We start from the raw sequence: 26,657 nt of genomic DNA, 5'->3' as shown, positions 1-26,657 counted from the left end.
TAACATCACTCCCCTTAGCCTCTTCCAACATACAGTTCCATGTAAATAACATCACTCTCCTCAGCCTCATCCAACATACAGTCCCATGTAAATAACATCACTCCCCTTAGCCTCCTCCAACATACAGTCCCATGTAAATAACATCACCTTCCTCAGCCTCCTCCAACATACAGTCCCATGTAAATAACATCACTCCCCTTAGCCTCCTCCAACATACAGTCCCATGTAAATAACATCACCTTCCTCAGCCTCCTCCAACATACAGTCCCATGTAAATAACATCACTCTCCTCAGCCTCCTCCAACATACAGTCCCATGTAAATGCTGTCTCCCCAGCACACACACTTCCAGTCTGGTCTTCCTGTCTCATTGCAGCTTCTAGTTCCTGTCTCAGCACTGTGACCTGGGACGCCCCGCCCCTTCCCCAAAAAGCTCCGTCCCTCACGTGATATCATACCTACCAAAAGCAACCTCATAGTAGCCGCTACCAAGTCGGGACAGCATCATGTCAGCGGCGGAGGGGTGAGTGTTTAGGGTGCGGTACCGCATGATAGAGCATTGCAGTGTGCTCCTGCATGGAAATACCACAGCCGGCATCTGTGTGTACTAGTCCCAATACTCTGCGCAGAAAACACTCTGTAAAGCCAGCACACCTGACTGCTGCAGCTGTATCCCCATGGTAACTGTATGCTAAAACCTGTAGCGCTGCAGCTTACTCTGGAACTTGTAGTTCTACAGCAATGTGAAGCTGCCTTGCATGCTGGGAGTTGTAGTTTTGTAGCATATAGAGGTCCACAGTTTGGAGACCACTGATGTAGACGATGGTCTTGCTGGTTCCTATTGTCCTATGACAGATGCTACAGATGACCTATGCCATGTCACACTGGCAACAGATGCTGGGCTATGATATTGATCAGGCACAGTGGATAGGTAAGTGTTTCCCAACCAGGGTGCCTCCAGATGTTGCAAAACTACAACTCCCAGCATGCCTGGACAGCCTTTGGCTGTCCAGGCATGCTGGGAGTTGTAGTTTTGCAACATCTGGAGGCACCCTGGTTGGGAAACACTGGGATAGGTTGATTAGGAGTCCAGTGGGCGGTCTCTGTTGTGTGATTGACAGCTGTCTTTCCATACATGCTCATTTAGGGAAAGCTGTCAGTTATTCGTTGATAATGCCCTGTGAACATGATATTGGGGGAGATTTATCAAAACCTGTCCTGAGGAAAACTTGCTGAGTTGCCCATAGCAACCAATCAGATCGCTTCTTTCATTTTTGAAAAGTCCTCTGATAAATGGAAGAAGCGGTCTGAATGGTTGCTATGGGCAACTGGGCAACTTTTCCTCAGGACAGGTTTTACTAAATCTCCCCCGATGTGCTTGAGGCGGCCCCCCTGATGCATACACAGCACCTTTTTATTTCCTGTATACTGGAGGACTAACCACTGAAGTGTTGTGTAATCCTCTCCATAAAGAAGAAGTGACCAGATGGTTTTTGTCATAGAGCAGTGTAATAGCTGGCTCTCTTCAGCCATGTTCATGCATTCCACAAAAATAAAAAAAATCCACAAAAATTCCACTTGAAAACTCAGTTGCCGAAGAGTCCCATTGTTTTCCATGGGATTCTGCTGCTCCGTGCGTATTCCATACGTTTCACAGTGTAAAAGTTGTGCATTGCACAACTGACTCCACCGGGTCACCAGTGGATCCTGACAGATCCCATTGACATCAATGGGGTCTGCTGGAAATTTGGTTGTTTACGTGAGAAAAAAAATAAATAAATAGTGCATACTTTAAAAAGTATAATAAAGCAACTTACCAATATAATGTTATTAGCCATAGTGGACAGACCTTCCTGATTTGTAAGCTGCAATGTCACAATAAAAGCTCTTTCCTCCTTGTTTTCAATGGGATTCTGCTGCTCTGTACATCCTGTGAAATAGACGTCTGGCCAAAGAATGGACATGCTCATTCTTTGGACAGAATTCCGCCTGACCGTATTTCCGGCTATGAGATAGTGTACGTCAACGTGGTCCTACAGCCAATGATTTCAGTGGTGCCTGCTGCAAACGGAATTCTGCCAGCTGTGGTGGATCCAATGGTCGGACCCCCAACTCATCTAGTTATTCACATCGCATGGAGAATCTAAGGATGACCCCTTTAATAAAAGTATCCCGATTTCACCTCTTTAACCCCTTAAGGACTCAGACCATTTTCATGTTCTGAGATTACCATAACGCTGAGGCTTACTGGTATTTCCTGTTTGACTTTTCTTTTTTTTTTACTACAAATCCCACAATTCCATCTTCCTCCCTCCCACACATCAGTCACCCCACCCATTGAAACATAAATGAGCTGCATCCATTCAAATCAGTGTGGTTTTCAATCAGGGTGCCTCAAGTTGTTGCATTAGTTGCAGATTGATCCCTCCACCCATTGAAGCAGACAGGCTCCCTGTCATCAGCTGACTAGTGAGTCAGGTCTCGGCCGCATTGCAAGCTGGGAAAATTCTGAGACAAGTCATTTTGTATGCTCTTAAAAATAAATATTATGTAAATTGTGAGTGAAAATTACAGAAGAATTGTGAGAAAACCGTCACACACAGGTGCAGACACTATTAGGGATAGACCGATTATCGGTTTGGCCGATATTCATGATTTTGTGCGTTATTGGTATCGGCAATTACCTTGCCGATAATCCGATAATGCACTGCCCCCACTGCGCCGCACCACCCACCGCAACCCCCCCCCCCCCACGACCCACCGCACTGCGTCGCACCCCTCACCGCACTGCCCCGGCCCCATTGCCTCCCACATCCCCGGTTTTATAATTACCTGTTCCCAGGGGCCGGGGTCCATGCTACTTCTGGCTCCTGCTGCGTTCTGCGTTACGCTGTGCGCAATGACGAGTGACGTCCTCAATGCGACATCACCGTCAGTGCGCACAGTGAGAGCTCAGGAGGACGCCACCGGAGCCAGATGTAGAGTGGACCCCGGGCCCTGGGAACAAGTAATTATAAAACCGGGGATGGGGGAGGCAATGAGGTCGGGGCGGTGCGGTGATAGGACTCGGGAGGACCCACGGACAGGCAGGGGGAGAGAAGCGGGTGGCGGCGGCAGCCTATGGCACCGCAAAAGCCGCTGCAGTTCATTGATTTAAAGCGCCCGCTTTTTTAAGTCAATGATCTGCAGCGGTGTCACGGGGGGGGGGGGGGTTTCGGGGGGTATTGGGGATAAATAGCCAATAACTTTTATACCGGAGTATCGGTATAAGTTATCGGCTATCGGCCCTAAGCTCCACAGATTATCCGTATCGGCCCAAAAAAATCGATATCGGCCGATCCCTAGACACACTGCGATGTGCGAGTTACCCTGCAGTGTACTCGCACACTTCGCGGCCGCTCTCTGTGTAGCTCAGGGAGCCGGGGTAGCGACCGTGATGTGCGGGATGTGCGGATGCACTGCGACTCGCACTTCACAGTGTGTCTGCTGATAGCGGCAGATTGCCGCTATTAGTAGGCACAAAGAGGGCAGCACTTTAAGGGCCTTTGTCAGCGGATCCGCAGCTGCGGATCCGCTGACAAATACGCCTGTGTGAATGCACCCTTAAGGACTCAACACAATCTTCTTTTTGGCACTTTTTGTTTTTTTTCTCCTCATCTTCTAAAAATCATAACCTGTTCAATTGTGCACCTACAGAGCCATATAAGGGCTTGTTTTTTGCCTCACCAATTGTACTATGTAATGCCAATTTTTTTTATAACATTATCTCCGGCGGAAAAAAAAATTATTTGTGGCGTGAAATGAAAAGAAAAAATGCCATTTTGCTAATTTTTAGGGCTTCTGTTTCCACGCAGTGCACTTTTTGGTAAAAATGACACATTAGCTTTATTCTATAGGTCCATACCGTTACAGGGTTACCAAATTTATGTAGGTCTTATTTATTTTACTACTTAAAAAAAATGATAACTACATGTACCAAAATTAGTATGTTTAGTATTGTCATCTTCTGACCCCTATAACTTTTTTTATTTTTCTATGTATGGGGCTATATGAGGACTTATTGTTTGTACCATGGTCTGTAGTTTCATCAGTACCATTTTTGTTTTGATGGGACTTTTTGATCGCTTTTTATTAATATTTTTATGATATATGAAGTGACCAAAAATTCACGATTATGGACTTTGGTATTTTTTTACGTGTACACCATCGACTGTGCGGTTTAGCTAACCTTATATTTTAATAGTTCGGACATTTACGCATGCGGCGGAACCACTTATGATTTTTTTTTTATTACATAAATTTATTTAAAAAAATAGGAAAAGGGGGGTGATTTAACTTTGATTGCGGCTTCTAAAGGGTTAATGCTGGGCATTAGTCGGGGGTCCAGGCTGCCTGTGCCTGGCATTAGCCGGGGGTCCTGGCTGCCTGTAGCAACCGGGATCCCCGGGGTTTAACCCGTTTTCTGCTCGTGAGAACGGTTTAAACCCCATTGGCGGGATCACAACGTACAGGTACTCAGTCCTTAAGGACTCGGGAACGGGGGTGTACCGGTACGCCCTGCGTCCCTAAGGGGTTAAAGATAAACTGTGCATGTATGATCACATCTCAAAGTAAGCAGGCTCTCTATCAGGCCCCAGTCACATAGCAAAATTCGGCACAAAAATTCAGATATGAAATTCCATTGCAGCAGTCTCCCATTGTTTTCAATGAAATATTGCAGCACCGTGCATACGGTGGAAACATTTGCCTTGAAAATTCAGATTCCAGACTCCGCAAAAAAGAATTGACATGTCAATTCTTTCTGCATATTTTTTGGGAAATGCAATGGTGTCTATGGAGATGGCATATTTCAAGACCACGGTGATAACCACGGTGATATGCACATAAGGTTTTTCTGCACATATTTGGCTACATAAAACATCAGGTATATGTGAGAACACACCCTAACATTTCTGCCTGCCATATCCTAAGAGGTCTTTTATTTTTTCCTCCAACCCTTTCAGGTGACATTACAGACACTTCTCCCTTCCTTATGTACTTCCCTGGTACATAGGCGTTGTCTGACCAATAGTAAAATAATATCTTCTTCGCTGTATGGTACAGTGCGGGGGATTTCTTTTCTCACGCATAGTTTTACCAGCAGAGAAATGTTAAGGTTGTTTTTTCAATAAGTAACTAATTGAATTGCTTTGTGGAAATCAATAATCCCGGAAAATGCCAATGTGCTGCCTTTATTGCTTCAATTGTGCTGCTTGAGCATTAAGATGTCTCGGCTCTTCCATGATGCTGGAGTTTTTCTACGGCTGCAGTAGTTATTCTCTTTCTCACAATTCTGCTCCTCTTTCAATCATGTCCTGCTGACCCACAAGTTATTTTATCAAATTTTTAAGTTTCTTTTTGTATTTTATTTTTAAGGCACATGACATGTAAGGTGTTGTGCAACTTTGAAGAGATTCAAAGAACACTAAAGATAGAAGTCATGCATTGCCCTTTAGACCCTGCACTTGGTGTAAAGCTGAGTTTACACTTTAGAAGTAGCTTACATTTGCTGCATATGTCGGCATACCTGCAGAAAGGTATGCTGATCTATACTGCTGCATGCTCGAGCCTTACATGGACCATATGTAGTCTACTAGTGACTTTGTTTAATACACTTTGGATCGTGTACTGTTATTCCCCCATCTTCTTAATGACAGCACCCCGAGATTGCCTCTGCCTAACTGGGTGAGGAAAAACACTGAGCGGTTAAAAGCCCACCCCTTCCCTACTGGTTCATACCGAACTTTTTTCCCTGCACGATATGAATATTTCCCATACCGCAATACTGGTGTTAGAGAAATATAGCAGCGCCTGGGGGTCATATATGATTAGTTCCTCAGGCAAAAATACCATGATATGCATTTTTGGTCATACTGCCCAGCTCTAGTCCCAATACGGGAAGGAAGCCTGAGAATTTGGGAGACAATTGAGGAGATGCCATTGTTGCGTCCCCTGCTCAGCATCTCCCCTTGCTGTGCCCAGGCGAGGTTACGCAAGGGTGATGCCACCGGGTCGGGGTCGTAGAACCTCTTCTGGTCCTGAGTGTACAGGTCTTCCTGGCAGGCCTCAATGTCGCTAGGCCGGGAACTGCCTCTGTAGTGGTGCCAGAGGTTAGTATAAGAGCTGCTACTCTGAAGGTTCTTCCCTCTATAGGGACCTTTTGGTCCACCATCCAGTGCCTCCTTTGGATTATTTATCTGAAGCTCATCTGCACATCCAGCATGTCTACACCTAAAACCTCTAAAGGCTGATCCCATGCAGAGCCAAGGATCTGTAAGTAAGAAGGCCTATGTTTTTTTTTTTTTTTTTACCTTAATGTATTATGTTGATCCACTTCTACCTTCTTTATTTTAGAGAGAAAAGGATCCTGTAACAATTCCTAATAAACCTAAACTGAAAAAAAGTTTACTGTGTAAGAAGGAACTGACAGTATCAATTACAAAGCCGCTACCTAAAAAATATAGGAAACTCCTGACCTTATGAAAGATATAAGGAAAATGATTCAGGCAGAAATACAGGTTGAAAAATCTCCTTCTGTCTTCTAAAATCTAAAAGGTCGGACAGTGATATTGGCCCAGTGATGGTGTAGTAAAGGCTCTGGTACATCAGCTTGCTCCCTAACAAGAGGGGGGGGGAGGGGGCAGCTTTGTGCCAGAGTCAGCTTCAGGAGCTCCGGTGGCTTTGAACGTTGGCACCGCTGTTCCTTTGGAGCCGTGGTGTTGTCGTGAAGGAGCTGCCGGGTCCGAAGAAGACTGAACTGAAACCTTTATTTTGTATTGGCGCCGCTTATCCTGATCAGCGGCACCCAGGAGCAGAAAACTCCAGTACTGGTAAGGCGGAGGGTACCGGTAAAAATAGGGCTGGGGCTCGGCAGGCTGCCTGGTCCTTGTATAAGGGACCGGTGACCTGTTCTGTGGCGGTGGCTCCAGTTCTGGTACCCAGTAATGCTGATGGTACAAAATCTGCGCCCGAGCACACCGGTCCAGCCAATATGAAGGAGAAGGTTAATGTAAGGGTGAATGAAGGAGTAAATGCATCTGGTAAAAAAAATGATAAAGTTGTCCTTACTAGCATAGCGAGTGAGGCTCGCTTAGTGGATGTCCACATCCGGCACACCCCAGGCCATGTGGGATTCACCTATCATAGGGGTAGTTGTATGTCCAGAATAGACAGGTTTAATTTAACCCCTTAAGGACTGAGCGTTTTTCTGTTTTTGCACTTTTTTTTTTCCTCCTTACCTTTTAAAAATCATAACCCATTGCCTCCCCCATCCCCGGTTTTACAATTACATCTTCCCGGGGTCCACTCTACATCTGGCTCCGGTGGCGTCCTCCTGAGCTGTCACTGTGCGCACTGACAGTGACGTCGCCTCACATCACTCGTCATTGCTCACAGCGTAACGCAGGACGCAGCAGGAGCCAGAAGTAGCGTGGACCCGGCCCCCGTGAACAGGTAATTATAAAACCGGGGATGGGGGAGGCAATGGGGCCGGGGCGGTGCAGTGGGGGGTGCAACGCGGTGGGGTGGGTCGTTGGAGCGGTCGCGGTGCGGGCGTCGGGGCATTATTGGATTATCGGCAAGGTAATTGCCGATACCGATAATGCCCAAAATCGTGAATATCGGCCAAACCGATAATCGGTCGATCCCTAATATATATTGTGTGATGCTCCCTTGGGTTTAGGTTTGGTTTACGTTGGGTGGTGGGTTAGAAGGGGGGCAGGGGTTTCTATGGGATTTTTATAATATACAGAAAATCCTGGACTGGTTCATGGACGTCTGGTAACATGTACTGGGGTATGGGATGTGGGACCAACTCAGAGCCAAAAAAAATAAAATAAAAAGTGCTGTAATTTGTCTTGGTTTGTATTATTTTGGTATATATTGTTATTAGTATTGGGTATTGCATAATTTGTTTTTTGATATTGCAACTGGGCCGGCTAATAATTATTTGGGGGGGGGGGAGAAACATCGCTCGCGGGTGACATGATTAGTTCCCCGATGTGGGGGACATTGCAGCGCTGGGCTGATAATTCATTGGGGGGAGGGAAGAGAAGCAGAACAGTGCCTGCGGGTCAAATGTGATTAGTTCCCCGATGTGGCGACAGCCGCTGCGGCTGATAATTCATTCATTCGAGGGGCCCAACCGGTATTGCGGTATGGGAAAAATGCATATCATGCAGGGAAAAAAATCGGTATTCGGTATGAACCGGTATACAGCCCAGCACTAATTTAGAGGGATTTAAAAAGTACCTGTCACCAAATAACCTGTTCTCAACTACCTCAGCCTATGTTCTCTAACCACTCCTAACACCCCTCCTGCCCTTAAAAACAATCTCAGAGCTTTAACCCCTTAATGACGCAGGGTATTTTCCGTTTTTTCACCTTCTAAAAATCATAACGCTTTCAATTTTGCACATAAAAATCCATATGATGGCTTATTTTTTGCGCCACCAATTCTACTTTGCAGTGACATTAGTCATTTTACCCAATAATCCACGGCGAAACGGAAAAAAAATAATTGTGCGACAAAACTGAAGAAAAAATGCCATTTTGTAAATTTTGGGGGCTTCCGTTTCTACGCAGTGCATTTTTCGTTAAAAAATTCCACCTTCTCTTTATTCTGTAGGTCCTTACGGTTAAAATGATACCCTACTTATATAGGTTTGATTTTGTCGTACTTCTGGAAAAAATCATTACTACTTTCAGGAAAATGTATACGTTTAAAAATGTCTTTCTGACCCCTATAACTTTAGAATTTTTCTGCATATGGGGAATTATGAGGGCTCATTTTTTTACGCCGTGATCTGACGTTTTTATTAGTATAATTTTTGTATTGATTGGACTTTTTAATCGCTTTTTATTCACTTTTTTATGGTATAAAAAGTGACCAAAAATACGCAAATTTGGACTTTGGAATTCTTTCACGTTTACGCCATAGACCGTGCCGTTTAATTAACAATATATTTTTATAGTTCGGACACTTACGCACGCGGCGATACCACATACGTTTATTTTTTATTTACACTGTTTTATTTTTTTTATTGGGAAAAGGGGGGGGGGGTGATTCTGACCTTTATTATGGAAGGGGTTAAATGATCTTTATTACCACTTTATTTTCCCTTTTTTTTTTTGCAGTGTTATAGCTCCCATAGGGGGCTATAACACTGCACACACTGATCTTATACTCTGATCACTGCCTGGCAACAGCCGGGCATTGATCAGTGTTATCGCCGCTCGACTGCTCCGCCTGGAACCTTAGGCGCGGAGCAGTCATTTGGCGATCGGACATCGAGGAGGCAGGTAGGGATCCTCCAGCTGTTCATCAAGCTGTTCGGGACACCGCGATTTCATTGCGGCGGTCCCGAACAGCTCCACTGAGTTAACCGACATAGTTTACTTTCACTTCTATCGCGGGAGCCCGCTCATGACGTATGCATACGTCATGTAGCGGGAAGGGGGTTAAAAGCTGTGTATTATACCATTTATTCTTGCTCGTATAGTGCAATTTCCCAGCAGGAGAAAGTGGGCATTTCCCAGCAGGCATGACATCACTGAAGCCTGCTGGGGGACAATTTCTGCCCTAACATAGCTGCATTGCTTGGATGGATAGAAAACCTCAGGCTCTGTGCATGTTTCAGTCTGTGTTGCTATCAGTGAGGCTCTCCTGCAGTTTTCAGTCTGTGCAGCTTTCTGTGAGAATCTGTGGAGCTTTCATTTTCTGTGCAGCTGACAGGAAGGGTGCGTTCCCACAGGGCGTATACGCAGCGTCAGCATGTGTGTAGTGAGTTTTGGAGGCGGGGCCGTGTGCCGGCGTATCTGTGACGCGCGGCCCCGCCTCCAAAACTCACTACACACATAGGGCTGCCGCCGGAAAGCCCTGTGTGTATAGTGAGCAAGGGATACGCAGCGTATTTCCCGCTGCTGCCATACATTTTGCGCAGCGTCAAATACGCTGCGTATACGCCCTGTGGGAACGCACCCTTAAGCTCAGTGCAGAGAAACACTTCCTGAGTATGGACTCCTGCCTGGACGGGAGGAGACCAAACTTACTGTATTACTTGTGGCAGGGAACAGAACAGAGCCATCTAGTGGCCGTTTTTATATTACATTTTGAACATATTTATGTTGATAATTTTAAAAGCAAGTGAATGGGAAAGTGTCTGCTAATTACACAAGGAACACTATATTAAAAGTTTTATTCGGTGACAGGTACTCTTTTTAAAGAGTACCTGTCACCAAACTAAAGGTTTAATGTATTGTTCCTTATGTAATTATAAGACACTTTGCTATTTACTTGCTGTTAAAATTCTCAACCCTTATATGTTTTTAATGTGATTGTTTTTAGGTGGCTCTGTTCTGTTCCCTGCGCAAGTCATACAGTTAGTTTGGTCTCCTTCCGGCCTGGCAGGAGACCAAACTCCGGAATTGCGTGTGGGGCATGGCGGGGCACAGCTCTCGCAGGCTTCAGTGACATCGAACCTGCTGGGGAACCCCTACTTTCTCCTGCCAGGAACTCACACAATGTGAGCAAGGGGAACGCTCTTTAAAAGCTCTAGAAAAAATTTTAAGGGCAGGGGTGGTGTACACAGCAGAATCCCGTCAGAGTCCAGCTCTAAAGCCAATCTCCCCCTAGACTGTCTCTATAAACAATCTGTACATTCTGAACGTTTATATTTGGTTTTATGCATATTTTGCGCTGAACCTGGCTGAGCTCTGTCCATTAAAATATTTCACACCCGGGTATAATCATACTTTGCTCTATGTGGAAATGTATGTAACCCACAGCTATGTGTCTTTTATGAAAGTGCAAGACTGCAACTTCTATGTAGCTTTTAATATTTGTAGATTTTACAGCAGGGAATACGTGACCTGTCAGTGCCTGCAGGCGGCTTCCTCAAGGTGTACTTTCTACTTTTACTAATGTGTTAGATAATCACAATAATATAAATTCCTCATGTATGTTTCTCAGCAGTTTTTCCCCTTTTTATGTTCCTCTTGTTCAAATAACTTACAGGGAATTCAGGTGCTTGTATTCCCCGAGGCATTATCTTTAAAAGACTTTGGCCTGTAAATGATCGGATTGTGGTCATCGATCATTACTGGGAATTTGTATTTATGCAGGTATCTTTATATATTAGTTTTGGCATGTTTTCCAAAGCTGTAACCAAAAGTACACTGCTGGAGCACTACTTCTGGGGTCTATAATTTTTTTTCCTTCTGTGTTTTGTAGCCTGGACTGCTACTTTTGGGGTCAATATTGTATAAGTGCGTAATACAAGTAAGCCAAACCCATCATATGTGAAAGGTCCAAAGAGAGTGAAATGATTTTGAGGTACAATGGAAAAGGCTGGCAATATGTGTATATATATATATATATATATATTTATATATATATATTTCTACATAAATAACATGTACACAGCACCCGCTGAAGTATTTATGGAAATATGGTATTGTTGCCCTTTAACCCCTTAAGGACTCAGCCCATTTTGGCCTTAAGGACTCAGACAATTAAATTTTTACGTTTTTATTTTTTCCTCCTCGCCTTCTAAAAATCATAACTCTTTTATATTTTAGAAATAGAAAGATCATCCAGCTCTCCACCGCCGCCTCAGTGCACGGACTCGTGCGGACACCACGAGGACGAACAATAGAAAAGTAGAACAATGTCCAGCACAAAGCACGATGCAAGATGGAAATTTATTGTAGATACACACAGCAAACAGCAACACGGATCATGGAGTAAAGTGACGTTTCATATGTGAGCTATTTATATTCTGTTCAGTGTTCTTTTCTTTTTTGTCTAGTGTGAACGCAGACGTCAGTCTGGCCTTTGTGTGTGGTTGTGCACCGCCCCGTCCCACTCAGGTGTTTTCACCTGGTGAGGGGGGCGGTGCCGCCCACTATAAGAGCCAGACTGATCTGAGTATACCATTGTATGACTAAGGCGACGAAGGTTGCTGAAACGCGTCACTTTACTCCATGATCCGTGTTGCTGTTTGCTGTGTGTATCTACAATAAATTTCCATCTTGCATCGTGCTTTGTGCTGGACATTGTTCCTCTTTTATATTTTCATCCACAGACTAGTATGAGGGCTTGTTTTTTGCGCGACCACTTGTCCTTTGTAATGACATAACTCATTATATCATAAAATGTATGGCGCAACCAAAAAACACTATTTTTGTGGGGAAATTAAAACGAAAAACGCAATTTTGCTAATTTTGGAAGGTTTCGTTTTCACGCCGTACAATTTATGGTAAAAATGACGTGTGTTCTTTATTCTGAGGGTCAATACGATTAAAATGATACCCATTATTACATACTTTTATATTATTGTTGCGCTTAAAAAAAATCACAAACTTTTTAACCAAATTAGTACGTTTATAATCCCTTTTATTTTGATGACCCCAAACTTTTTATTTTTCCGTATAAGCGGCGGTATGGGGGCTCATTTTTTGCGCCATGATCTGTACTTTTTTTTGATACCACATTTGCATATAAAAAACTTTTAATACATTTTTTATAATTTTTTTTTTAATAAAATGTATTAAAAAAGTAGGAATTTTGGACTTTTTTATTTTTTTTTTTCGTTCACCCCGTTAACCGTACGGGATCATTAACATTTTATTTTAATAGTTCGGACATTTACGCACGCGGCGATACCAAATATGTCTATAAAAAAAAAATTTTACGCTTTTTGGGGGTAAAATAGGAAAAAACGGACGTTTTACTTTTTTATTGGGGGAGGGGATTTTTCACTTTTTTTAAACTTTTACTTTTACATTTTTTTTACATTTTTTTTTACACTTGAATAGTCCCCATAGGGGACTATTCATAGCAATACCATGATTGCTAATACTGATCTGTTCTATGTATAGGACATAGAACAGATCAGTATTATCGGTCATCTTCTGCTCTGGTCTGCTCGATCACAGACCAGAGCAGGAGACGCCGGGAGCCGCACGGAGGAAGGAGAGGGGACCTCCGTGCGGCGTTATGAATGATCGGATCCCCGCAGCAGCGCTGCGGGCGATCCGATCATTCATTCAAATCGCGCACTGCCGCAGATGCCGGGATCTGTATTGATCCCGGCACCTGAGGGGTTAATGGCGGACGCCCGCGAGATCGCGGGCGTCGGCCATTGCCGGCGGGTCCCTGGCTGCGATCAGCAGCCGGGATCAGCCGCGCATGACACGGGCATCGTTCCGATGCCCGCGGTTATGCTTAGGACGTAAATGTACGTCCTGGTGCGTTAAGTACCACCGCACCAGGGCGTACATTTACGTCCTGCGTCCTTAAGGGGTTAAAGGGGTACTCTGTCCCTAAGACATCTTATCCCTTATCCAAAGGATAGATGATAGGGATTGACCGATTATCGGTTTGGCCGATATTATCGGGCCGATATTCACGATTTTGGACGTTATCGGTATCGGCAATTACCTTGCTGATAATCCGATAATGCCCCGCACGCCGCCCCCACCGCCGCTGTCCCATTGCCTCCCCCATCCCCGGTTTTATAATTACCTGTTCCCGGGGTCTGGGGCCCACACTACTTCTGGCTCCTGCTGCGTCCTGCGTTGTGCTGTGCGCTGCGCAGCGCAATGACGAGTAACGTCCTCGGTGGGGGTCAGGGTCAGCGGTGGTGGTTGGGAGGACCCCCGGACAGGCAGGGTGAGAGAAGCGTGTGATGGCGGCGGTCTCTGGCCCAGCAAAAGCTGCTGTAGTTCATTGATTTAAAGCGCCGATAAATAGCCGATAACTTATACCGGAATATCGGTATAAGTTATCGGCCTGAAAGGCCACAGATTATCGGTATCGGCCCTAAAAAATCGATGTCGGTCGATCCCTAATAGAGGATAAGGTGTCTGATCACCCTACCCCTGGGTACCCTCGTAATCTCTCATGCAGCACCCACCTGTCCCAGCTGCATGGAGCGATGAACGCTCAGTGTCTGAAGACTCACGACCACGGGGTCGGAGTATTGTCACGTCATGACTCCATCCCCTTGTGACGTCATGCCCTGCCCCTTTCAATGCAAGCCTATGGGAGGATGCATGATGGCTGTCACGCCCCCTCCCATAGACTTGCGTTGAGGGTGCGTAACGTCACAAGGGGCGTAATGTCACAAGGGACGGAGTCATGATGTCGCTCAGTGCAGCTGAGACAGGTGGGTGCTGCATGAGAGATTGCACCCCAGTGGCAGGACCCCCGCGATCAGACATCTTATTCCCTATCCTTTGAATAGGGGATAAGATGTCTTAGGGCCAGAGTACCCCTTTAAAGGATAGGTGATAAGTGATTGGACCTCCGCTGGTCACATGATGAGTACAGCAATGACTGTCTTCTGTTGTTTCGTGGATTTTAATTCAGAGGCAACATACAGACAAAATCAGACATTACAGAAATCATTCAACATTACAACAATGGGACTGCTCACTAGAGCTCACAATCCCTGAGGAAGTGTTCACCAGTACTCAGCGCAGTAGGGGGTTGTGCACCAGGTGGAGCCATACTATGTAAGCAAATGTCATAACTCTTCATTGATGATTATTTATTTATTATGTAAATAATATTTAAAATATTTAATTTTATAATTTATGCCTGGAACCTTATATAAAATGGTGAAACAACCTTTTTTAAGTGTGAACTTCCTGACTGTAACTATACAAAAACCCAGTTACATGATGATAATATTCTATTTTTATCACTTTGTTTCCATTGCCTTACATATTTTGTAATGACTGATCTGCTCCCTTTTTTTTCTCTCTAATTAATAAGTCTTGAATATTCAGCCACAGCACTTTGTTTTCCTCTCTTAGACCTTCGTATTGGCTGGGGAATGAAACACTGAAAGTGCCAGCTGCTCTGTTTGCCCTGAACAGAAAACGCCTCTGCGACAGACTGAGGAACAACAGTGATGTTCCCAAAGATGCCATTGTGGTCTTGCAAGGTGGTGAGGAGACCAATAGATACTGCACAGACACCGGCGTCCTCTTCCGTCAGGTGAGGGTCCAAAGTTAACGCATGAAAGTTGTTGTGTAGTAGTTAAAGGGGTACTCCACTGGAAAAAAAAATGTTATCAACTGGTGCCAGAAAGTTAGACAGATTAGTAAATTAGTTCTCTATAAAAATCTTAATCCTTCCAGGACTTATCAGCTGTTCTATGCTCCAGAAGAAGTGATTTTTATTTTTGCATTTCCTTTCTATCTGACCACAGTGCTCTCTGCTGACACCTCTGTCCATTTTAGGAACTGTCCAGAGTAGGAGCAAATCCCCATAGCAAACCTCTCCTGCTCTGGACAATTCCTAAATTGGACAGAGGTGTCAGCAGAGAGCACTGTGGTCAGACAGAAAGGAATTTCAAAAAGAAAAGAACTTTCTGTGAAGCATACAATAGCTGATAAGTACAGGAAGGATTAAGATGTTTTAATAGAAGTAATTTACAAATCTGTTGAACTTTCTGGCACCAGTTGATAAAAAAAAATGTTTTCCAGGGGAGTACCCTGTTCCATTCAGAGTGTAGCTAAAGGGCTACTGTTATCTAGGAGATTTCTGACTTATCTATAGGACATCCAAGTAATGTCCCATAGATGTGAGTCCCCTCTCTGATACACACACCTTTCTCTGGGTAGAGGGCTTCTGGGCCCCTTGCGGTGGCCAAAAACAGCAAAGCCTGCTGTTCACATAGTTTACTGGAAGAAGTCTCATCTAGTGCTGGGCGGTATACCGGTTCATACCGGATACTGTTTTTTTTCTGTCAGACGATATGAATTTGGCCCCATACCACTATACTGGAGGGGCCCCACCCCCGAATGAATTAGAGCCCACGGCTCCGCTCTGCCAGGGGAGAGCAGGATGAGACTCCTCATCCCCGCTCCCCCTGCAGCCTTTTGCCCGGCCCGTTCTCTGCAATCAGAACCAGGGGAAAGCGCAGACTGAAACTGCATCCCCTGGTTCTGATGTTTCCCGAAGCCCGGAGAAGCCGCGGGAAGCGGAGGAGGAGGTGAGGAGTGCGCTGCCTGCTGTCAGGGCTGAATGTGTTGAGATGGGGGAGTATGGCAAAACCGCTATCCCGGGCTGGAGTGGCGGGCCTGTGTGTGAGGAGAAGCCGGCCGATGTAGTGGGAGCCTGTGTGTTCCCCGAGCTGGGGGAGAGATGTGAACGGGGTTCCGGTTGAGTGTGCGCTGTGTAGATACTCGCTCGTACAGTCCCAGTGCTGCAGCCGCGCTCCTATTGTCTGGAAGGTGTCAGTAATAAACCCCAGTGTGTGAGCCTGTAGAGGCGTCAGCAGGAGCTTGTACAGACCGGGCCTTCACACTGTCTATTGTTCTGTCACTGCAGAGTAGCTGATCATAGGGACCTTTATTGTCCTGGACACAGAACCCCATGTGTAGTGTTATAGTTCTTCCTTGGGACTCTCCTGCATTCAGGCTCCTACCCCCATAGTGGACTGTCAGTGTCTAAAGCAGGCTCAACCAAATCAGCACAGATCAATGGAGATCTATGGACCTCCATTGAAATGTATGTGGAATTTAAAGAAAGTGGAAAGTGTAAAAAAAAAAACAAAAAAAAAACGTGTGCATCCAGCTGTTGCAAAACTAACTACAACTCCCAGCATGGCAGGACAGCCGAAGGCTGGAGGCACCCTGGTTGAGAAAAACTGATGGTCTGACCCCCCCCCCCCCCCCAAAAAAAAAAAAAATTACCTGCAGTAATTTGTCTAAATTATTAGAAAATTAGGTTAACCCCCAGTCCTGCATGAAAAAGAAAAAAATACCGTGATACTTTAAAAAAAATACTGTGATACTAATTTTTGGTCATATCGCCCAGCACTAGTCTCATCTGGCAATTTGCGTTTTCTAGTCCCCTCTGCCCAGTTTGCGGCTGCCGGAGGTGGTTGGAAAAGTCAAAATGCAGACTTGCGAGCTACACTGTTTGTGCAACTTTCATTAAAGTCAATGGGAGAAATTTTGTATCTTTCCCGCTTCTGCTGCTTTGTGTTTTTCTAATGAACTTGAGCTTCCACAAACATGTCAATGAAGACCAAAAACCGCTAATTACTGAGATAGGACAACCCCCTTAATAGGAGTTGTGTAAACAAGTAGCTACACTGTTTCCATAACTTCCAGAATTATATAAACGGGGTAGCTCGTGGTGCTACACTGTTTACGCAACTGCCATTAAAACCAGTTTGAGGTACACATACTGCATAAAATAGCCAGTTCTCTTGCATTTAGCTTCCCTGCTACCTTCATGACCAAGCCAGGGAGCAGGGATTTAAAGATAAGTTCAGGCCTTAGACATGGGAACTGCATGTTTGGGACATTTATTGGCATATCCCATGGATATGCCATATATGTCCATGGTAAGAATACCCCTTTTTAAGTACTGTACTTTCTATGGTGGGGCAGGGTGACCTTCAGTTCTGAAGGGTGTACCATATGTGAAAACAGAATATTTCCGTGCTCAATTTGGCTGATTCGCCATTTAGAAGTCTTGTATATCAGGATGACACCCCCATTTCCTAGCTGTAATGGTGACCATATTGCTTGTAATCTTACTTTCCTAGCTGTAAAAATTAGCTGAAATCAACCTGACTAGTTTATTAAATTTACATATTTTGTTTTATTAATATATTTTTGGGGAAATAGTACTTAAAGGGGTATTCCAGGGAGATAAAATTATTGCATTATGGCTCAGCTCACTCTCTTCAGGGACAATTATTTCACACATTTAGTTCTGGTGGCTCGGCTTGAATAGTGATGCTGCATCAAGCTGAGATTTCTAAATTGTTGGAATTTGTGACATTATCATCCCAGAAGGAAGGGGAGTGATCAGAGACGGCATAGAATGGAGGGGGGAGGGCGAGTACACTGGCAATCGAACACAGGCTTAAATTTTAATGCCAAGTGTTTTACACACTTAAACATCTTTTGAAATGGGATTCATATAGTAATAGTTTTATCTCCATGCGGAATCCCAGACTGTAAACTTGCGAGAAGGGCCCTCACTTCTTCTGTTTGAATACTTAGGTGGAGATGTATCAAAACCTGTGCAGAGTAAAAGTGAAGCAGTAGCCCATAGCAACCAATCAGATTTTTTCTTTTATTTTTCAGAAGTTTTTTTTTTTTTTTTTTTAAATGAAAGAAGCAATCTGATGAATGGGAAACTGCACCAACTTCCTCTACACAGGTTTTGATGGATTTCCATTAGTGTGTAACATTGTAATGTCTATTTCTACCCTCAAAATCGTGACGTGCTGCAGAAACTGTTGGTGCTTTATATAATTAATAATAATAATAAAATTGCGGGTTTACGGGAAACAAACATTTTCTCAATGGCTGGAAATAATAAATATGCTGTACTCACCTCCTCTGATTCCCCTTAGCTGCCGCACAGACAGCCCTGACCCTCCACTAGTCTTGGCTTGTTCTGTGGCCATTAATTGGCTAAGTAGGTGGCTCCTATGAGGTGGATAAGACACAGAACCCAGAAGAAGTGGAGGGCTGGGAGCGTCTGTGGCAGGAGGGGAGTATAGCATGTTTATTACTTACACCACTTCCCACCTGTGGAGCAAAATTTTGATTTCCCCATCTGGACAACTTCTTTAAGTGAAAACATTCTGCATGACTTTTTATACATGAAACTTGGATATATCAGAATAGTTTTTTCCTCATTTAACCCTCAGGAGTCATTCTTCCATTGGGCATTTGGAGTGATCGAGTCGGGCTGCTACGGAGCCATTGATGTCAATACAGGAAGATCTATTATCTTTGTTCCGAAACTCCCGGAGAGCTACGCTGTGTGGATGGGAAAGTAAGAGATCTTAACCTGTGCTGCTAAGCCACTTCCATATCTCTCTTATTTTTAATGAAAAAAGATGTGCTTGTGCAGGGAGCTGTTAATAGCAATACTATGTACCTTTATAGCTAATCTGGGGAATTAATAACCCATTCAGTGACAGTACAGTCTCTAGCGCCACACTATGGCTAGGACTACTATCAGCAGCCAGTCAGACTGATGCAGCTTTACTAGTCTGTTAGGCATCGGTTCTGGTTACTAGTAGTTGATATATCACCTAAAGGTGTGTGAAACACACCCACATATGAAGCCCCAGAGAATAAAATAACTAAAATATGTGGTTAAAAATATATTTTATTAAATTAAAAGGTATGCAAGCAAAAGCAATCAATAAGATAATATATAAATATGTTAATAGAGGGAGCTACCCTTCTTTTTTAACATATTTATATATTATCTTATTGATTGATTTTGTATGCATACGTTTTAATTTAATAAAATATATTTTTAACCACATATTTTGGTTGTTTTATTCTCTGGGGCTTCACATGTGGGTGTGTTTCACAAACCTTTAGGGTGCATTCACACACTATTAATAGCAGGATTCCCACTGCGGGAATCCTGCTGCGAGTTACGCTACCATTGATTTAAATTGGTCCACAGACAGTCCGCAATAGTGTCAGATTTGCGGACTGTCTGCGGACCCATTCAAATGAATGGTAGCATCACTCGCAGTGGGTTTCCCGCAGCGGGAAACCCGCAGCTAGTTACTAGCGTGTGAACGTACCCTCAGATGTTATGTTAAATTGTTGGTTCTTGTGAACACCGCATTTATCTACTTTTAACTATTTTTGGAGCCTACATTTAGGAAGGACAGTTTTTTCGTTGGCATTTACCACGGTAGAAGTTAATGGTAAAAGTCATATTGCACGTCACTCTAAGCCGTCTTACCTCATCTCTTCCTTTTGTTCATTCACAACTTGTGAGAAAGAGTTTTCTTGTGAGAAAGGGAGTTCTCTAGAGACATCCGTGGAGATTTATCAAAACCTGCAGAGTAGTGTAGCTGCCCATAGCAACCAGTCAGTTCGCTTCTTTAATTTTTAAAAAGGCCTCTGAAAAATTAAAGATTTGATTGTTTGCTATAGGCAACTGCACCACTTTTTCTCTGCACAGGTTTTGATAAATTTCCCCTATCATGCCTGCCATGGGAAAGATTGCGGTTCTATTGCAGGTTAAAGGGGTATTCCAGGCAAAAACTTTTTTTATATATCAAGTGGCTCCGGAAAGTTAAACAGATTTGTAAATTACTTCTATTAAAAAATCTTAATCCTTCCAATAGTTATTAGCTTCTGAAGTTTTCTGTCTAACTGCTCAATGATGTCATGTCCCGGGAGCTGTGCATGATGGGAGAATTTCCCCATAGGAGCTGGACAGCTCCCAAGACGTGAGTCATCAGAGAGCAGTTAGACAGAAAACAGCAACTCAACTTCAGAAGCTAATAACTATTGGAAGGATTAAGATTTTTTAATAGAAGTAATTTACAAATCTGTTAAACTTTCCGGAGCCAGTTGATATATAAAAAAAAGTTTTTGCCTGGAATACCCCTTTAATTCTAGCTACCAGTTTTGCTCCAGTGACTTTTGGCTGGATGGACTCTTTTTTTTTTTTTTTTTTTTATTTATTTATTTTTTAAGCTCAGAACTTTGTTTTGACTAGTCCATTGTAATAAATTGCAGCTGAAAAGTGCCTTGGTTTCATTTTAGGAAACAGCTTAGACATCCAGTTTTTGCATTATGGACTAGCACCAATTCCGCAGCCCAGTACTAGTGTACATATGACTGCTATGAGGTGGCCTAAAAATGAATTATGGCAAGTATGCCATAAGTTGTGCCAAATGTCTTGTAAAACATGCGCCATCTTGATAAGTTTGGTTTTATGCACACCAATCTAAAAGACTCTGCCTTTTTTGTAAAATTGTTCTTGGGATACTACTAATAAATGTGCCCCAATCTATACTAAATAATTTCTGAACTTGTGTGCAGAACTTCACGGAGTTAATTTAAAGGGGTATTCAGGCCTGATCGTGGGGGACTCTGTGCAGCATTCGCATTCTATGCAGGGTTTCTACTCCAGTATTGGAAACCTCTGTGTTTCCTGGACTGAAGATGCCACACCACACCCCCTTGTGACGTCATGCCACGCCCCCTCCATTCATGTCTATGGGAGGGGGCGTGATGGCCGTCACACCCCCTTCCATAGACATGAATGGAGGGTGTGTGGCATGACATCACGAGAGGGCTTGGCGTGACGTCACATCTCCATTCCCGGAAACACAGGTTTCTGAAACTGGCGAAGCAGCCCTGCATAGAATGTGGGTTCTGCACGGAGATCGCTGGGGGTCCAAGCGGCAGTCCCCCAGCTATCAGACATCTTATCTCCTATCTTTTGGATAAGGGAAAAGATGTCTTAGGCTGGAATGCCCCTTTAAGTTAATCCATTGCTGGCCAGCTAGAAATGTCATGTCAGACTGCAGAGATATGCCACTATATTCTAGTTTTTTGGTAGACATCCTCTGTGACTCTGACAATTATTAAAACAAATGCAACTATGCAATACAGATCCTTTTTTAGTAAAAATGGTTGTCTTGTAGTTCCCTGCAAAGCCATTGTCTAGGGCATCTCTGTATAAGGAAATTAAGCCCCCTACCAATAAGAATATCCTAACAATATGCCTCTACATATTGTAGTGGGAAAACTTGGATAAGTTGCAATACCAAATACAACTGAGTGTATGGAGCAGGTTCTGGGGATTGAAGATGAAGCCACAGCACTGGCATAAGCACTTCAGTCACTTCACTCGTCTGATGGGTAGGGTAACCAAGAGCTGGACCCCCACTGATCAGATATTGGTTTGCTTTGCTGTCTGGAGCCCTGGAAAAAAATTAAAAATAATACATTTTAGACTCTTTAGTCTTGGTCTTCTGCTTCTTCTGCTCAGTTCATTTACCTCAATTAGTGTATTAATCTTCATTAGAATTATGGGAACGGTCATATTCCACTACTTTCATAAACAACACAATGTTCCACCGATTCCTATCACATGGCTCCTTGCTGTTATTGCTAATAAATTATTCATTTTTCAGGCCAGGCTCGGTAGGTGAGGACAGAAGGGAATAATTCCAGGAATTAAATTAACCACTAACTTGGTCTTATTTTCCTCAATTTGTCTAATTAAAATTGTGCTGCCATTTACTTCTCATTAATTTTAAATGTCAGAATGACTCAATACATTGATCAGAGATATTCAGAAAGTACAACATATTGTGCAACAGATGCTTTGTCGGATCAGTTTAGCTGCCCTTAATATCATTATCTTTAAGTGCGTGATTGGAAATGCATCCTGCATTTAACTTGAAGACATGTGAATGATCTTATTAATAGGTATTTACATGGAATCCGCCAATGGATAAATTTAATGTTATTTATGCATTGGATAAGTGGGGCTCTCGACCCACGTTTACCGGCTTCCAAGTTGCTTCATGTTAACAATATTAATTTGTTTGGCATCGCTCGAAAGAGTAACCAAAAATAAGCCTCTGATCACATCTGCTTTGGAGCCTCCATCTTCAAAATGACAGACCCAACAACCTGACAGATTTCATTACAATTCATTGGGGTCCTTCTGGTGCTGCTGTTGTTGGTGAAGAATCCAGCTCTCCCATTATCTTCTTCTATTTTTTTTTCACCCAACAGATTTGAACATAACATAATACAGTACTATCCCTTTGTTTAACATGTGGAGGAAAGTAGTGGTAGCATAGTTTAAAGGAGATATATCATGGGGGGGGGGGGGGGGGGGGGACGTATCACCTATCCAAAGGATAGGGGACAAGTTTTAGATCACGGGGGTTCGACCGATGGGACTCTTATAAGGGGCCCTGGCTTTCCCCTGGGGGGGGCAGTGCTTCACGACCCCTGCACCAAGTGACGGCTGACACACCCCCTTCATATATCTCTATTGGAGAGCCGTTCGCTATATCTTCAGCTCTCCTATATAGAGATATATGGAGGGGGCAGCTTCGTGTGGGGATCATGATGCGCCGCTCCCAGGGAGAGCCGGGGCCCCATATGCATCTCCTTTGTATAGGGGATAAGCTTTTCGCGCCATACCCCATTTATTACAATGAGCTGTACAGAGTCAGCTAGTGATTCCGGACGGCTCATTTTTAGACCATATCAGTTTTTGTTGCTGGACTGAAAATTGTTGTCTGATGCAGTTTTAGTTCGGCAACTAATTGCTGGCCAGAAAGAAGCCTCTTCTCAGTATAAAGACACATGAAGGCCCACTTGGAGTTTGCGGGGGAAAAAAAGCACTTAAAGGACTTTCAGACTGTAAGAAACAAGATTATCTGGTCTGATAAAACCAAAATCGAACTTTCTAGCCTCATGTTTCTAGCCTCAAGTCATGTTTGAGGAAAACCAGGCACTCCACACCACCTGCCCAAAATCATCCCTACAGTGAGGCATGGTTGGAGCAATATCATTGTTTAAGAGTGTTTTTCAATGGCTGAGACAGGGGTTGTCAGGGTTGAGGGAAAGTCTAAGTACAGAGATTTTCTTGACGAAAACCTGATCAAACCTGTTCTCTTGACCTCAGACTGGGCCAAAGTTTCACTTTACAACAAGACAATGGCTTAACCACACAGTTAAAGGAGTAGTCCAGTCCTAAAAAACTTTAAAAAAAAGTTTTAGATCGCGGGGGGGGGGTGGGGTTGATTGGGGCCCGACCGCTGGGGGCCCCCGCGATCTCCTGTACGGGGCCCCGGCAGCCCGCAGGAAGGTGGCATGTTGACCACCGCACGAAGCAGCGGCTGATACGCACCCTCAATACAGCGCTCCGGTTCTGCCATAGAGTTGTGTTGAGGGGGCGTGTCAGCCGCTACTTCGTGTGGTGGTCAACATGCCGCCTTTCCGCTGGCTGCCTGGGCCCCGTACAGGAGCTCACGGGGGCGGTCGGACCCCCTGCAATCTGAAACTTATCCCCTATCCTTAGGATAGGGGATATGTTTTTCAGGACTGGACTACTCCTTTAAGACAACCCAGTAGTGGCTTAGGGATTACAGTATAAATGTCCTAGAGTGGCCCAGCCAGAGCTCTGACTTGAATCCTATCAAACATCTCCAGAAAGACCTAAAAATTGCTATCCATCGATGGTCCCCATCCAACCTGGCATAGGTTATGAGGATCTGCATGAATGACAGAATATCCCAAGTACCAGGTGTGCAAACCTTGTGAAATCATACCCAAGAAAAATTTAATGAAGTTGAGTTATGAGAACACATCTATTTTTGGTTGACCCCGCCAATTTTTCGGGTTTGTAGCTTTATTTTGCAGCATTGCACCACAAATTCTGGTGCAGACAGAATTTGTGGTGCAATGTACCACACTGTGCCAAATTGCGGTACATTTTTGCACTCAACCCAGCAAAAGCAGGTCAGTTTAACAATAGTAAATCAGGGCCGTTGAGTTCATAAAGGTGGATGCATGAAATGTCAACGTAATTATGTATTGCACTTCATGGAACACACTTTGTCCTTTTCACTTGGTCTCTGAATTTTTTCCTTTTTTTTCTTTTCTTCTATAAATCTTGTCCTGCCTGACAACCAGCTTGTATTATTCAGGAACAACTTGTGTACTGTTCCTGCTGTTTCTTTTCTTGCTGCCATCAAATCTAAACAAGAGGTGAGAGACAAGGAACAGTCCATCTGTTTGCTTGACAGATCTCTGAGCATTCTGGGAATCCGGCACTTGATTGGCGCTAATTGACTTGGCTGTAATTGGCTTCTCAGTCACCTTGTCCCAAACCCAATCCTCCGACGGCATTGCCGTCTTTTTACATATTTTTTTTCCAGCAGATGCAACTCTAGAAATGTGGCTGTTCCCCTGGGTCATCATTATGTACAGCTTTCAGACAATATTTGCACTTTTACATCATTCCTTCCAGGATATCTAAATGTCAGGAACAAAAATGCGGCAACATCTTGCTTGATAACTTCAGCTTTATCCTCAATCCACAAGACAACAATTCATATTGCTTGTAAGATCTGCAAATGCCCAAGGAAGCTTAGACAGAAATCATCGTTTTTCTGTATTTGCCAAGGCAATTCTCAGCATCTTTGGCTGTGTTTAGCATGACTCCTTCTTAAGAAAAAAAAAAGAAGCCTTAGCATTATCTTGTATTATTATTGAATTATATCCTAATATGTAGATAAAATCACACACATGATGCATGTATATAAGCTTTGCATGTGAATGGAGTATAAATCATGATGTGGCTCGAGTACTATGTGGGATGTATCTACAGAACTGTGTCTCCTACATTACAATGCATCTATGTTCAGTACAGTGAAGGAGCCTGGCTGATCTTTGTGTGTGAATATGTAGACACAGTGCTCAGTTATTGACTAGAGGTAAAGGACTCCAATTTATGGCCAACATTCTCAGTAGAGCTTTGGATTTGAGTTTGAATGGAGTGAAAGTCATACTTTAAATGCATATGTTGAATTTTATTATAACTATAAAACTGTACAGTGCATTGTATCCATGTACACTATTTTTATGGAGGCCAACTATCGCTGCAGCACTCCACCAATCTGCGCTTTATGGCAGAGCAGTCAGCAGGAAGCCTCTCCTCAGTAAGACCCATAAAAGCCTGCCTAGAGTTTGCAAAAAACTAAGCAAAAAAACACCTAAAGGGCTCATCACTGCAAGAATCAAGATTCTGGTCTCTTATGATTGCACTTTCTGGCCTAAATTCTAAGCATTATGGCTGGAGGAAACCTGGCACAGCTCATCACCTGTACCATACCAGGGGCTGGGAGATTGGTCAAAGTTGAGAGAAAACTTAATGGTGCAAAGTACAGAGACATTGTTAATGCAAACCTAAATAAACCTATATAAATGGTGAGATGTTTAAACAAACTTTGCATAAATCAATACTACAAGCAGATAAGGCCCCCCCCCCCCTTGCTGAATATTTATTCACTCTGGAAAAACATATTAATTCCGTCCTTTGTTTACAAGATAGACTAGCAGCTCATCATCAGGTATGTAAGGGCTAATTTTTTACAGGAAAACTTGCAGCTTTTGGTACCTTTTCTAGAATTTGTATGACATTTTGATTGTTTACTATTCTTTTTCTGGGGAAGGCAGATTAATATGTCCGACATCCGGCATCTTTTGCCTCCGGCACTGTAGACAATGCGCCGGAGGGAAACTGTTGCTAGAACTGATCCCATTCATTTGAGTGAAACAGTTGACCTTCATCCGGCATCTGTTTGGATGTCGGATGGTTGGACACGCTGGACCGTCACCTGTGTGGAGAATGCATCTTGCTGCGTTCCTCAGTCTGGCATTCAGAAACAATGGACGCTGGATGCTACACAACTGATGCATGTTGTTGTCAGTTGTGGCATCACTTGTGTCAAGATTTGAGCTTAGCTTACTTATGCCGGACATATGTATTCCCAGCCTAACAAAATACTGTTGCTATGTCAAATTATTATTTTTTTAAACAGCGTTCAACTTGCAGGATAATTTAATAATAATAATAATAATAATAATAATATATATCCTTTTTTTTTTTTTTTACTAGTTCCACAAGGAGACTGACAGTAATCAGCTGGTACACATAGTGCAGTGTATTCTGCCTGCCAGCATAACGCAATGTACCCGGCCATGCTGCGCAACAGGGCCTTGTATACAGATTCCCATGGCAAGCCTGGGGCCTTCAAAAGACCCCTTGCTGCCATGGATGGC

General features: G+C 43.7%; 1 protein-coding gene across 1 annotated transcript in view; it reads left to right on the top strand.

Moving 5' to 3' along the window:
* The first annotated feature begins 366 nt into the window (after positions 1 to 366).
* The window catches only part of PEPD (peptidase D), a 339,112-nt gene continuing 312,821 nt past the window's right edge, over positions 367 to 26,657 (top strand). The window contains exons 1-3 of the mRNA XM_056525786.1: positions 367 to 522; positions 14,859 to 15,042; positions 18,728 to 18,855. Of these exons, the coding sequence (XP_056381761.1) occupies positions 506 to 522; positions 14,859 to 15,042; positions 18,728 to 18,855 (329 nt within the window). The 5' untranslated portion in view covers positions 367 to 505. The remainder of the gene's footprint in view (positions 523 to 14,858; positions 15,043 to 18,727; positions 18,856 to 26,657) is intronic.

This window comes from Hyla sarda, chromosome 6 (assembly GCF_029499605.1).
Source record: "Hyla sarda isolate aHylSar1 chromosome 6, aHylSar1.hap1, whole genome shotgun sequence".
In the NCBI taxonomy this organism is placed as follows: Eukaryota; Metazoa; Chordata; class Amphibia; order Anura; family Hylidae; genus Hyla; species Hyla sarda.
The sequence above is the reverse complement of the archived record's forward strand: the minus strand, read 5'-3'. Positions and strand labels throughout refer to the sequence as shown.